At 54.6% G+C, this 13,122-nt stretch overlaps 4 protein-coding genes across 4 annotated transcripts; 2 read left to right on the forward strand and 2 right to left on the reverse strand.

Annotated features, from left to right (window-relative positions):
- Positions 1 to 69: 69 nt before the first annotated feature.
- Positions 70 to 1,963, forward strand: F5Z01DRAFT_341356 (OrdA protein). Its single transcript, XM_046259210.1, has 2 exons — positions 70 to 679; positions 735 to 1,963. Exons 1-2 carry the CDS (start codon positions 159 to 161, stop codon positions 1,819 to 1,821), a joined length of 1,608 nt encoding a protein of 535 aa, XP_046114751.1. The 5' UTR covers positions 70 to 158; the 3' UTR covers positions 1,822 to 1,963.
- F5Z01DRAFT_677498 (OPT oligopeptide transporter protein-domain-containing protein) lies at positions 1,880 to 4,453 on the reverse strand (the record flags this gene model as incomplete). Its single annotated transcript, XM_046265358.1, has 4 exons — positions 1,880 to 2,091; positions 2,153 to 2,226; positions 2,286 to 2,470; positions 2,525 to 4,453. The coding sequence occupies 4 exons, from the start codon at positions 4,451 to 4,453 to the stop codon at positions 1,880 to 1,882; spliced, it is 2,400 nt and encodes a 799-aa protein (XP_046114752.1).
- A 3,857-nt stretch (positions 4,454 to 8,310) lies between these two features.
- F5Z01DRAFT_677500 (uncharacterized protein) lies at positions 8,311 to 10,336 on the forward strand (the record flags this gene model as incomplete). Its single annotated transcript, XM_046265359.1, has 2 exons — positions 8,311 to 9,870; positions 9,923 to 10,336. The coding sequence occupies 2 exons, from the start codon at positions 8,311 to 8,313 to the stop codon at positions 10,334 to 10,336; spliced, it is 1,974 nt and encodes a 657-aa protein (XP_046114753.1).
- Positions 10,337 to 10,936: 600 nt separating this feature from the next.
- On the reverse strand, positions 10,937 to 12,467 carry F5Z01DRAFT_628680 (kinase-like domain-containing protein; the record flags this gene model as incomplete). Its single annotated transcript, XM_046261614.1, has 2 exons — positions 10,937 to 11,563; positions 11,733 to 12,467. 2 exons carry the CDS (start codon positions 12,465 to 12,467, stop codon positions 10,937 to 10,939), a joined length of 1,362 nt encoding a protein of 453 aa, XP_046114754.1.
- Between the last annotated feature and the right edge of the window lie 655 nt (positions 12,468 to 13,122).

A 13,122-nucleotide genomic window follows, 5' to 3' on the forward strand; every position in this document is an offset into this window, starting at 1 on the left:
AAGCACCCCGCACGGGCCGCCCCGCGCCCGCAATCATAGGGCGGGGTAGCTTATCTAAATATAGTTTCGCACGTTGCTCTATACCATTACGAAGTAATAAGATCGCTAAATATTGAACTCTAGATGTTATTCTTCACTAGGACCTAGCTCTTGCTATCATGGAGTTCCTCCATATCCTCGCGCTCGTGGCCACCGCCATTTGCACATACCTTCTCTACTTGCGATTCACCACAGATGCTACTCTGCCTCTTCCACCTGGGCCCAAACCGCTGCCCCTCCTAGGCAACATCGCCGACTTCCCTCCCGCAGGCGTGTCCGAGTCTGAGCATTGGATCAAACACAAGAATGCGTACGGCGGCATCTCTTCCGTTACTGTCATGGGCATGACGCTGGTCATAATCCATGACAAAAAGATGGCGCACGATCTACTGGAGCAGCATGCTTCTCAGACGTCTGGACGGCCCAGGATGGTCATGGCGAACAAGCTGTGCGGCTATGAGTCTATTGTGCTCTGCCAGGGGTATAATCCAACCTTCAAGCGCTGCCGGAAGCTGCTTCACCGCGAGTTAGGGACAATGAAATCTGCGGCCCAGTTCCTGGGCGTCCAGGACATGGAAGTCAAGCGACAGCTCGTGCGCGCACTCAATGAGCCCGACAGATGGCTAGATCACTTCAAGACGTAAGAACCTGCTACCTTGTCGTAAGCCTTTATCATTAATCAAGAGTCTATTTAGGACTGCTGGCGCAACTGTGCTCAAGATGGCGTACGATTACGTAGTTGAGCCTCACAAGCCGGATCCCCTCGTCACCCTCATCGACAAGATGATGACCGAGTTCTCGCTTGCTGCTTCCCCCATGGCCTGGGCAGTGGACATTTTCCCTATACTACAGCACCTTCCGGAAGGATTTCCAGGCGCAGGATTCAAAAAGACAGCCCGCAAGTGGCGACGCAGTATTGAAGCCACCGCTTACATCCCCTATCACTTTGTACTGCGTCACATGGATGCCCACACAAACAACCCGTCCTATGTCTCGAAGCTTGTGCAGCAATGCAAATTGGAGACAGGTGGCGAGGAACTCGGGCAAGAAGATTCTGAGGCTATCGCCTGGACAGCTGCTAGCTTATACGGCGCGGCCGCTGATACCACCGTCATTACTTTGACCGCCTTTACCCTGGCCATGCTCCAGAATCCAGAAGTCCAGCAACGTGCCCAGGCTGAGATTGACCATGTTGTTGGTACCGACCGTTTGCCTACCTTTGCGGACCGCGACAATCTCCCCTACATTACAGCTCTAGTCAAGGAATCGACACGCTGGTGGCCTATTTCGCCAATGGGTTTCCCTCATACTGTGACTGAAGCTTTCGACTATAACGGCTATCATATTCCCAAGGATGCCATGCTTCTCCCCGCAGTGAAGTGGTTCCTCCATGATCCCTCGGTATACGCCGATCCTGAGCAATTTGACCCTGCGCGTTTCCTGAGCCCACGAAACGAGCCCGATCCCACGGTGGAGGCGTTTGGATACGGTCGCAGGATTTGCCCGGGTCGCTTCTTCGCCGACCAGAGCCTCTTCCTTAACATTGTCCATTCGCTCGCCTGCTTCAGTATCCGACCATTGCTGGACAGGGCGGGCGAGCCAGTTCCAGTAGATGCCAAGCCCAAGCCGGGCATCTTGAGCTACCCGACAGCGTTTGACTTCAAGATCGAGGTAAGAAGTGAGAAGCATAAGAGCTTGATCCTAGCAGCTGGAGAGGAGGTGCCGCTGGAGCCTAGTGATGCTCGCCATCTAGAGAGCATAGAAAACTTTGAGGCAAAGTAATTTCGCGAACTTGAATATATCCTTTATTTACCTCCGGAACACGAGACATATATCTTACCTACCAGTGCTTCGGACCGATAATTTCACCACTATTTGGATCCAATGTCTTCGTAACGGCCGTCCCCAGTGCGTCAAGATTATTAAAGGGCACGGTATTTCCCCACCACGAGGGGAAGTCTGTGCTGCTGAGCCCGAGACCGATGCCCGAGACAACGATGCAAAGAGCTGTGCCGATATCGAGCGCGCCGGACAGAGTGAACGTGTATTGGGCTGGATTGATATGTCAGTAATTTGTAGCCAGGTAGAGGTGGCAGGATTCGGGGATACGTACACCACCAGCCAAGGTAGCGCCTCTTAATCCACCAGTTGAAAAAGAGTCCAACAATAACATACTGACCGAGGTACCTGTACAATGTCTGTTAGCACTTGGGAGGACGCGAGCAGGGGAGTAGGTCTAGACTTACCACATGGTCGCGGGGGGGATCATGCCAGCCGCACCAAAGACAGCCGGGAAGAAGACGTATCTCACCCAGCTTCGCGGGTATCTTTTGGCGATGAAGTACTGGATCACAGGGAGGGCAAAGCCAATGAACCAGAACCAATTGATCCAGGAGTATATGCTACCAGCACCAAACACGATACGGGGACCCTAGACATTGGTTAGTGGTGAGCACACGTGACGTTTGGTTTGAGGAATACTGACAATAACACCCCAGATGACACTGGCATTGTAGAATGTGCGCGCATAGGCGCAGGTGAGGCCCTGGGGCTGGTCCTCTGTGCAGATTCCGTCAATGTTGCCACGCAGGAAGTTGTACACGGCCATCTGGACAATGGAGAGCCAGAAGACAGCAAAAGCCTGTGCCGCAAACATGCTGCGGGGGGGAATCTTCATATAGTGGCCGACTTTCATGTCCGAGATATATTGCAGGCCGTTGTACGTCGACATGTAGGCGTAGCTCTTGAACAGCATCATGGCGACGGGGCGGCCGGGGAAGATATATCCAAAGATCATCTCGGCCACAATGTTGAGGCCTGTCTGCTGGTTGGTGATGGCCTGGATAATGCCAATGGGGATCATGAAGAAGGCCGGGATGGCGATGGCGAGAATGTACATGTACCACGTCAGATGGGTGCTCCAGGCGATCGACGCGGCCATGCCCGCGCCAAAGCTGATAGCAAAGACAACCAGGTACCACCACTCTGGGGCCTCCTTGTACTTGCGCATCAGCTTGAGATGAATGTCGGCCTCCTCGTAGCGAACGTTGCGGGCGCGTCGCCAGATATCGGGGCCATAGAAGACGGCGACGTGCGTGAGGGTGGCCGTGAGCGCGGCAAAACCCATGCCGTAGCTGAGCGAGAAGGCGGGCCCCAGCAGAATGGGCGAGTACTCCTTGTAGGCCGTCACGTTCATCGTGTAGTCTGGGTTGAGAATCAACGATGTGTTGTAGGGCTGGGCATGGTTGTCGTAGTTCTGGTTGGCGGCCAGGGGCAGGTATCGGTAGTAGTCGGGGCCGGCCCAGGCAAGCCCAATGACACCGATGAACATGATGACAATGCCGAAGCCGACATTGGCAATGGCAAAGGCGGGTGTCTGCAGCGGGCTCAGCAGGAACCCGGAGATGACGTTCCAGTCGAACGAAATGGGGAGGAGACCCAGGCCCGTCTGGCCACCAAAGACCTGGTTGACGACGACATTGTTGGGGGCGATCCAGCAGGCAAACATGAAGAGCTGCAGGAACTGCGCGAAGACTTGGGGAACCCACTCCCAGACAAAGGTGAGCAGGGCGACCACCAGGAAGAACCTATAGCGACCAATCTTCCAGCCGTTGGTCTGTGCCGGGTCCGAGGGCCTGTGGTCATGCAGCGAGTACATGACGGTCGTCGTGATAAGAACCGCGGGCCATACCATGGATGAGGGCCAGACGAGGAAGCGACGCGACATGCCGGCCATACCGAACCCCATGGCCTGGGTAGACATGGTGAGCAGGATCTGGTACCCCCAGCTGAAGTGCTGGCCGTAAAAGATCTCCTGGGCGAGCAGGATGTCGATCGTGTACGAGGCTATGGACCCGGCGGCGGTCATCATGGTGATAATGGTATGCTCCTTGACGTTGAAGGGGCCTGGGTTGAGAGAGAGCTCGTGGCCAAAGAGGCGAAAGGTCTTTGCGGGCACCACGTTGGCCCAGCCGCAGCCGATGGGGTAAGCAATCAGCTGGACGACGGTGGAGGTGATGGTCAGAGGTGCGCGGCGCATGTTGAGCAGCACATTGCAGGCGGCGACGATGGTGCACATGAGGGCGCCAATGGTCCACGCGCGGATGGTGTTGATGGGCATGTCCGTGTCCGTGGGGGGCACCGAGATGCGAACCTCGTAGTAGGGCGAATCCTCTTGGATGAGGGACTCGTCGAGTGCAGCCTCCTTCTCCGGATCGCCCGAAGCGATAGCTGCGTCGATGTTGTCGAGCTTCTCCGTTTCGAGAAAGGGATCCCACTTGTGCTGCTTGGAGAAGTTACGCAGCTCGCCATCGGCATTGCCAACCTCGCCCACGCCGGGAAGGACGTCGGAGCCAGACGCCTCGACGCCGTCGATAGGCCGCGCCCGGGTGCGGAAGACGTCCTTGATTCCCATGGCGGTGGATATGGGGGTCTCTCGGTGACTATGTGGCGTTTGATTGTTGGGTGCTCTCACGCGCTGGCTCTGGCATAGGGCAGGGAGGCGAGGACGCAATACAACAGGGGGACTGCCCGGTCTCATATACACGACGCATCGCCGCACGTGGAGATCATGGCACTGTGGGAGCACGCGGAGGGCCGTCAAGGTCCAAGGGCCTCGGTATGGCAATCGAAAGGCCGCCACCCTCGACAGGACCTCGCGTTCTGCCGCTCGAGCTGGTTTCCTCACATCTGTTATCTCCAAAAGTTCCTCTGCATGGCGACCACTCTTGTGAAAGGGTGCCGGAATCCGTGTGCTGGCCCCCCAAAACAGCCTTGATAGGGATGATGTGGCGCAAGAGACGCGGCGATACCTACGTCCGTACACGTACACGTATTGTGACAGTTGGGCCAAGCCGGGTCGGATCAAACGTACATACGTGGAGGGAGGGACCCTTTGTCGTGGTATCAGCAGCGTGCCGCACAACACGAATGCAACACCAGGACCAACAGGCAATGATAGCTGTGGCACCACCAGGTGGATGGCGTATACTACCACATGCGTTGGTCTTTTGTTTGGCGGGAGGGAGCCCACCCTAGACTGACTTGGAGTTGGGACTCGAGACAAAAGGTCCCATGGCACACTGCTGCCGGCGGGCGGCCAACAAGTGCCGTGGCCTGGTTCCAGTCCAGTCCAGTCCTAATGCACGCCATACATAGTCTTGACACTTTTCGCCTTCCCGGCTGGGGGTTAGTCGCCGCGAGAGGATGCATGTCCCCTATCGGCCAACTTGACCTTCGCTCTGATTCAGTGGTCGATTGCGGTATGCTTGGACGCGGCGCGATCGCGGTTTTCATGCTCCAGGCAGGCTCAGGCAGCCCTGGCAACGCAGATCAACCACGCAGTTGGTCCAGTTGTGGAGGAGACATAGGTAGGTGGTATCAATCAAATGACTGGAATGCGGTCGATTCCGCGGATTCCGCTGTTTCTGGTGCCCAGGCACATGTCCGTATTTTCCTAACTGGGTCGGTAGTTGATGCTAATAGGTAATGCGCGCATCGTCATGTCAGCACTCTATCGGTCTTCGGCTGAGACGGCATGCTATCGAAGATCTTTTAGCGGCATGGCACGAGCTCGACCCGCACGTCCGTTCGGTTCGTGGGGTCGCGACAGACCTCGACACCTCATTCGACCAAGGACTTGACAGCCGGCGAGGAACTTTTAGAATCCTGTCCGAAAGGGTCGTAGTGGCGTCCAGGCCATAATCTGGGGCCGGTTACAACTTACGACTTCTAGATACCGTCGCCGAGGCATCTGCCACGCGGTCGCGGATGCGGCGATTAGCGCTGTCCAAGCCGACACTGCGATGGCTTTGGTTTCCCCGAGGGCACTTTGGACAAGTCACTTGACGAGAAGCAAAGGGGCTTGTCGGTATCCATGATGCGCTGGATCTGGAAGGTCGAGTCTCGCAGTTCAGGACGTTGGCGGGTCCCGTTGGTCCTTGCGCAGGTGCCTCGACGAAAGCACGCCTTGGGGTTACGTTACTGGGCGTTTTGCATCAGTCTCTCTAGACAGGACTGTCTCTTGCGACCGCAGAGCGCCTCGCTTATTGTATCGCCCTTCTATCCTCGTCTTGGGCACGGAGATTACGCAAGGGGCGACAAACACTTTGGCTCATGCAAACTTATCGGCGCAATGGCTTCCCCCCGAAGTAATGCCAATCATGCAATATCACCTAGCCAGGATGCGGCTGCTGGCGCGGGTGGGACACCAGTGGCAGCGAGTCGTCTAGTCGCGCGTAGTGGCCGATATCAATCTGCCGCTTGGTATTATTCATGATGTCTTTGTCAGTACCGCCGCCGCGTTGTTCGGTGCTGCGCAGTGTCGCTGATGACCTTGTTGCTTTCGACGTATTGAGTTGTGGGCAAGGATGTCCGCGCAAGACGTCGTCCGCCTCTGTCCTGCGAATGACGCTCCATCTCACGCTGTGGCGCACTCTGCGTGGCGTGTTCTCGATCAGTCGCTGCAGAGGTTGTTGCTGTAGTGATTTGTGGTCGTCTTGCGTGGGTCGCTTACGTTTTCGATGGTATTTTTGCTTCATTGGCCGTTGTTCTGGTGTTCCCGTGCGGTCGTCATTGGGTGCTGGGGGCTTGGTCTTGCAGGCATCGTCCGTGTCTAGCCCGCAAAGGGCGACTGGGTGTTTCTTGAAGTCTGTCGAAAGGGTCAGCAATTTGCGGCTTTGGATTGTTTGGTGGGAGAGAGCAGACCTGAGAACATCTCTTGGCTGCCTGTAGCGTACCAGTCAAGCCGTGCCAATTGGAACTGCTGCTCGTCTGACAGTTGATAAAGGGAACCCGACACGAAGACTGCAGGGAATGCCGCTGCGAGCGCTGTTCAGTTCTTCCAGTATTCTGGTCCCTTCTCTCCAGCATCCGGCGATAACAATTATCCTTGTCGCGAGCTTCAATGGGTGGAATGCCTGGCCGACGTGGATGGAAAATGGCACGGTGTTGAAGCGTACCTGGAGGCTCCCAAAGAGATCATCCTCGTCGAGGCCCAGAGCTCAAGCTGCCAAGCGAAACTGGGGCTCTCCGTCGAGTTCAGGAGCCCTCGACTTGGATTCACAGGGCATGGCGTCTCTTGGCTCTTGCCAAAGATCAAAAAGGTCGGATACACCGCAGGTTGGGAAATGGCTAATTAAGGTGTTGGGTGGATTGAGAGATCATTCGGGACTGCGAGTCCAAGCATGCAGATAAAGCGAGTAGCTGTTTATCCGAGGAGCCAAGAGGGCGGAGGATTACTCAGCAACATTCCTAGCCCCGATATTATCAGATATAGGCAACTAAAGGTGTCTAAGCATTTACGCGTGGCATCGCTAACTACAAACTGCGCGCGGGGAGAGTCAGGCGCGCAATCATGCACCAGCAGGCGCGTATTATTACTCTTCGACACCGCAGGCGCCATTATCATTGCGCGCAATGCCGGTCCATTTGCGATGCATCTCGCGGCTCTCCATATAGACGGATCTGGCGATGACAGCGAAGGCCTGGTTGACGGGGTGTGTCCCCTCAGCCTCAACACCAACTTGCCTTGGACAGGCTGGGGAGAAAAGGTTAAGGAAAGGCACACGCGAGCCCCAGAACCTTATCGCTAGCCTGGGACTATCTACTCCATTTTCGAAAACTTAATCGTGCGCCACGCCGCCAATGATGTTTTTGTCAGGGATAAGCTTCCTTTGTGTCTTGGGCATGACGCCATCACACGCGAGCCAACGCAAGCCAACGCAAGCCAAGGCTCAGCATCAGCGCCACACCTCCCTCCTTTTGTTTAACTGCCCCAATCACCAAGCCCGCGAACAAGGGATGTATAGCCAACGTCCTGGGCGCGCTTGATCATTCGATAACGGCCTGCTTCGCCCAAGCATCCTCGCAATGTTGACGGGCGCACACAAGCACCAGCCGACAGGGATCCTGTGTGAGCATTGATCGAATTGAGTGTGGTCCCAGTGCCTCAAGGCACCGACTTTACTCGCTTGCTTACGACAGTCGCGGGCATTGTCCTCTCTGCCATGCACCGAAGCGTCGCATGATGCATTTAATCCCTGTCCTCAGCGATGGTGTGGGATGAAGAGAGTCAATCACTTGATCAGCGCTCTTGGCTTTGGACATGTTCGATTTGACTTATTATAGGCGATTCCCCCGATGAGCGAGCGATACGGCCTTGCTTATCACACATCTTCCTTCTACTCGTCCACGGCGTAGAGACAATCCGACTGGATTCATCGCCCCCTACCCCCAACCGACACCAACCAGACACCAACACGACAGTTCCTCATGGAGGCACTCAAGAAAATCGGCCGCTTACTTGCGCCGCCTCCCGACAAGGGCGAAGATGGCCGTGACCAGTGGCCGTCGCGTGCCTCCTTCATCCTGGCCTCCATGGGTGGTGCTGTCGGCATGGGCAACATGCTGCGGTTTCCATCCCAGGTCTACAACAACGTCGGTCTGCAGTGGTTCGTCCCTTACCTGCTCGCCGTCTTCCTCTTGGCCATTCCTGCGCTCGCGCTCGAGCTCGCGGCGGGCAACGCCTATCGTGGCGGCTGCGTGGTTGCCTACAATTCTATCAGCACGCGGATGAAGGGCACGGGCATGGCTCTCAACTACGTTGGGCTCATCGTCGTGACCTACTTTGTGCCTATCCTCGCTTGGATCATGATTTATTTCCAGCACTCATTCTCCAGTCCTTTGCCGTGGGAAGGCCGCGGGCAGGAGTATTTCATGTACAACGTGGTCAGCGCAGTCGACCCTGTCGAGAAGAATGGCTGGGTCACCTACCCCGGCATCAAGGTTGTTGGCGACATCATGGGCTGGAACACATTCACTTGGTTCCTCGTCTGGCTGTGCATGTTCCGAGGCGTGGGCATGACCGGTCGTGTCGTCTATTTCACGATGGGTCTGCCTATCATCACTATGATTATCATTCTTGGCCGTTCCGTCTCGCTCGAGAATGCCGGCGAGGGCATCAAGCTATACTTTGGTTCTTGGTTTAGCGAGAAGCTCGCCGGAGGTAAGATTTGGCAAGATGCGGTCGGCCAGGTCTTTTTCTCGACTGGTGTCGGATTCGGATACTACACGGCTTATGCCTCGTACAACCGTGCCAAGGCCAACACTGTGCAGGATGCCTTTATCATTGTGTGCGCCAACTGCCTCTTCGAGACCATTGCCGCCTTTGCCGCCTTTGGTGTTGTGGGCTTCTTGAGGCTGTGGCCCTGGGAGAACGAGGCTCTCGGGACCTATAGTCTCGGATTCGTGACCTATCCTGAGGCGATACTCGCGATGCCTGGCGCCAACTTTTGGGCTGTCTTGTTCTTCTTTACCCTTATGCTCCTCGGCGTCAGCTCGTCGTTTGCCATGTTGGATGCTGTTGTTACACTCGCCATGGACTCGGAACTGGGCAAAAAGCACAGTCGCCCAGTGGTCGCCACTACAATCGTCATTGTGTCCTTCCTGCTGTCTATTCCCTTCTGCACTGAGTTTGGCTACTGGTATATGGACGGTGTCGACCGGTGGATCAACAACATCGGCCTTGTCTTCGTCGTCTGGGCCGAGTGTACCTTTTCCACGACACTCTACCGCTGCAAAGACGTTGAGGGCCAGGTTGGCGCCCCGGCCTTCTACACCTACAACTGCGCGTACTTTGGTTCTCAGATCCTGGGTGTTGCCATTGGACATGCCGTCATGCCTGGGGTTGGTGCGGGCGTCGGCTTTGCCATTTTTTTTATCGGTGCCGCCATTGCGATGTTCATCTCCAAGACACCCGACTCCCCAGGCACCCCAAAGTTCTGGTCCAAGAACAAGTTCTTGAGCGCCCTGTTTTATCTAGCCTTCTACTCGGTTCGTCAATATCCTCCCCATCAAGATGAACTCGTTTACTGACCGATGCCAGGGCGATCAACTAAGGCTAGACTTCAACAATGTTGTCGGTCTGGGCAAGAATTGGACATTTCCAATCTTTTGGGCCCCTCTCCTGCGATACATCACCGGGCCCATTCTCGCCATCATCTTTGGATTCGCGTACCCTTCCTTCCAGACTGTGAAGAATGATCCGATGTATATTTTTGGATTCATTACGGCCCACTTCCTCCTTGTTTGGGTTCTTTCCGGTGTTTTCTATCCCCGGTGGTTGAATGTCTTCGTACCCGTTGAACGCAGGGATGACGGCTTTATCCCTTACGCTCCGAATGTGCCTCGAGGTGTCATCTTTGGCGAAGGTTCTGACGAAGCCGTCGAGACGGGGTCTGGAACCAGAGACAATGATGGTAAGGAGAAGAAGTCGGATTCTGAACCGATCCCCTCTTAGGAGCTTTTGTGAGATTGTTGTGTGACGGGATTGACGGGATGACTACTTGTATGTGTCGTGAGTCGTCGTTTTATGTGACATTCATGAGGTGATAATAACATACTACATAACGAGATACCATGTGACCGCATTAGACACTGAATGAGCTAGTGGGTTCCAAGTTTGAAGTCAGCCATGGCCATTCTTTCAAGCTTGCCGACTGGGTGAACACAAGACCCGTAGTGACAACGTCCGCAGCTTGTTGAGGTGTCTTGCGATCCCAATAACGATTATCCTCGTCGATGTCAGCCCACGAATTCTCCATAGAGGCGCTCTGTGTGTGCTCCAAGACATTCGCAGACACTATCCTAGTGGGCATCCTGCAGCCTATGCTGTGCAAATATGTCGACCGCCGATCATGACTGAGTAGAGGAGGAAATCTGCGATCCTATTGGCCTCCTCCTATCTGTGATTCGAACTTCTGTGAGGCTCTGAGGAGTATGCACTTAGCCCAAGCTTCTTGTATGCAAAGAATCGTGTATCACGAGTCGAGAGCTGTGAAGATCAGAGCAAGACAAAAACTAGCCATTGTTCACTGCATCAAGCAGGCCAGAGGGCCAATCATCGATATCTTGGCTCCTCAGCACTCTTCATGAGCTGCCATGCCTCGACATGGCACTCCCTTGCTGACAGTCTCATGCCTGGATCTTCAACCACCATATTGTCCAAAACCCAGGACAGGAGAACACTACCAGTCTGATAGCAGTGGCTTTGAATGTGCCTGCGCACTTCTTTCGCCCACGCCCGCGAATCTCGCCGCATGCCTAGCTCATAATTCGGTAGACCACATTCCAGCCAAGCCAGCACCAAGCCAAGAGACCATATGTCGACAGACTCGTCGTAAGGTCGCCGAAGACTGAGCACTTCCCGGGCTAGCCATTCTGGCATTCCGCATATGGTCTGGAGGAACTCCGACTCCTTGGAGAGGCCAAAATCGGCAAACTTCACAACAATGCCACGTTCTCCCCTTTCTGAATCCAGTATATTCTGGGGCTTGATATCACGGTGGGTGATGCGGACAGGTCGATTGTGGAGATACTCCAGAGCTGACGTCAACTGGCAGAGGATTTGTGTTCTCTCGATAGTTGACAGGCAATTATGTTGATCGAGAGACCCTCCGGGGACGTACTCGATCTCCAACCTTGGCTCGGGAAAGAAAGTTGCATTCCTGAACGCGACAATGTGCTCCTGGACATCTTGTTAATATGACATATCGCGGCTCAAACGTGAATGGAGGAACTGACATGAGATATGCTTCTCATGATCGATGCCTCTCTCTTAAAGTCTCGAGGACTTCTTTCTCTTGTCGAAGATTTTGGTGTGGAGACTTGACCGCGAATTCCTCCCCAGTCTTCACGTTCCATGCGTATGTGACAGTACCAAAGCCTCCGCGACCGACGACTTGTTCGAAGAACATGGTCTCCACGGCCGAGGGTGATTGCTGTCCGGTGGGAAGTTGAGTCGAAGAGCCACTGGAAATTCCGAAATTGCCCATGATGCTCTCAGGACCAGCCGTTCCCAGGCGGAATCTCGCAACTCTCTGAATATAGTCAGCTGATTCGACGTCATGCTGAGGCAAAACGACTTTGAACTGCATCTTGTCTGCAATGTCAAGTACTGGTAGCTGGTCCTTGACGATGCTGGGGCCTTGGATCAGCCATTCAGATCCTTTAACTCGTGGCAGCTTCTCATCCTTGTACACAACTCTTGTTCCTCCGCTCGAACCCATGTCTCGTGCTACCAACATGTTTTGGTCGTTAAAGGTCAACGCAACGTGACTTCTGCTGACGCCTTTCCGTTCCCTGAGCACCACATCGGAACTGTCCGAATGCCCAAGCACAATACCGGCACCGGTCTTAGCACCGTGACTGAACAAAAGCACTAGACCATCTAGATTCTCAATCAGATTCTCATCAATCGAGTCCTCTCCTCCACTCCTCTCTTGACTATCGCGAGCTGAGTCAGGTGTTCGCTCGGCGGCCTTGAAACGCCTCTTGTTCTTCTTATATCCAACCGCTGATGCTGCGTCTGGGAACCCCTCTCCTTTGTGTGGGAAAAGATATGCAATGACATCTTCGGGTTCAAAGGCCATGTCGACGGTGGTGGATGGGGAGTGACAAGCGCTAGTTTATCTGTGGCAGGGGAATGTACAGGTATGTTATGTCAAAGACAGAGACACCTGACTCAAACTGTTGGGGGGCACAAAGAAATTATAAGAGAACATGACGGCTGGTACAGCCCGTATGCCAGCGTGCAATCCAACCAAGACAGTTGGCTCAGATAGTCACACAGAGTTGAGGCGAGAGCGTCTCATTCGTTCGGCTTCAATAGAGTAGTGGCAAATTCAGCCCAAGATTCATTCAACCTAGTAGCCAGTACTTATATCTTCCATTCGTCTACTGAGGCAGAAGGCGCAATATTCGAGTATCGACTACTAGCTCTAGATGAGTCTTGGGCCTCACCGGTGCGGGACCTCATGCTGTCACAGCCGAATGAATGTATCGTCGCGCAGAGCCACGCAACCTTGCGTATCAAATGTGCAGGTTTGTGTTACAACTCATGTGTTAGAGAGCCCTCATGTTGAATCCAAGGCCGTGATACTGATTCCTGGGAGCCTGGGCAGGGATTCCTGGAAGGCTGGGAGGCCGTTGACCGGTTGGCGTAGATGATCGTTTCATTGGTCAGGGGAGCGGGGCCATCAGGCACGTATCCCTGAGCTTCTGAAGCAGTCTTTGTCTGTATCGGGA

The sequence above is a fragment of the Emericellopsis atlantica genome (genome assembly GCF_019669845.1).
Source record: "Emericellopsis atlantica unplaced genomic scaffold F5Z01scaffold_32, whole genome shotgun sequence".
NCBI lineage: Eukaryota > Fungi > Ascomycota > Sordariomycetes > Hypocreales > Bionectriaceae > Emericellopsis > Emericellopsis atlantica.

What these genes read in the sequence shown, in the direction of transcription:
- F5Z01DRAFT_341356 (XM_046259210.1), top strand. Translation starts at nt 159, where the DNA reads ATGGAGTTCCTCCATATCCTCGCGCTCGTGGCCACCGCCATTTGCACA. An exon ending in TGGCTAGATCACTTCAAGAC is followed by an intron (nt 680 to 734) that starts GTAAGAACCTGC and finishes GAGTCTATTTAG; the next exon opens with GACTGCTGGCGCAACTGTGC.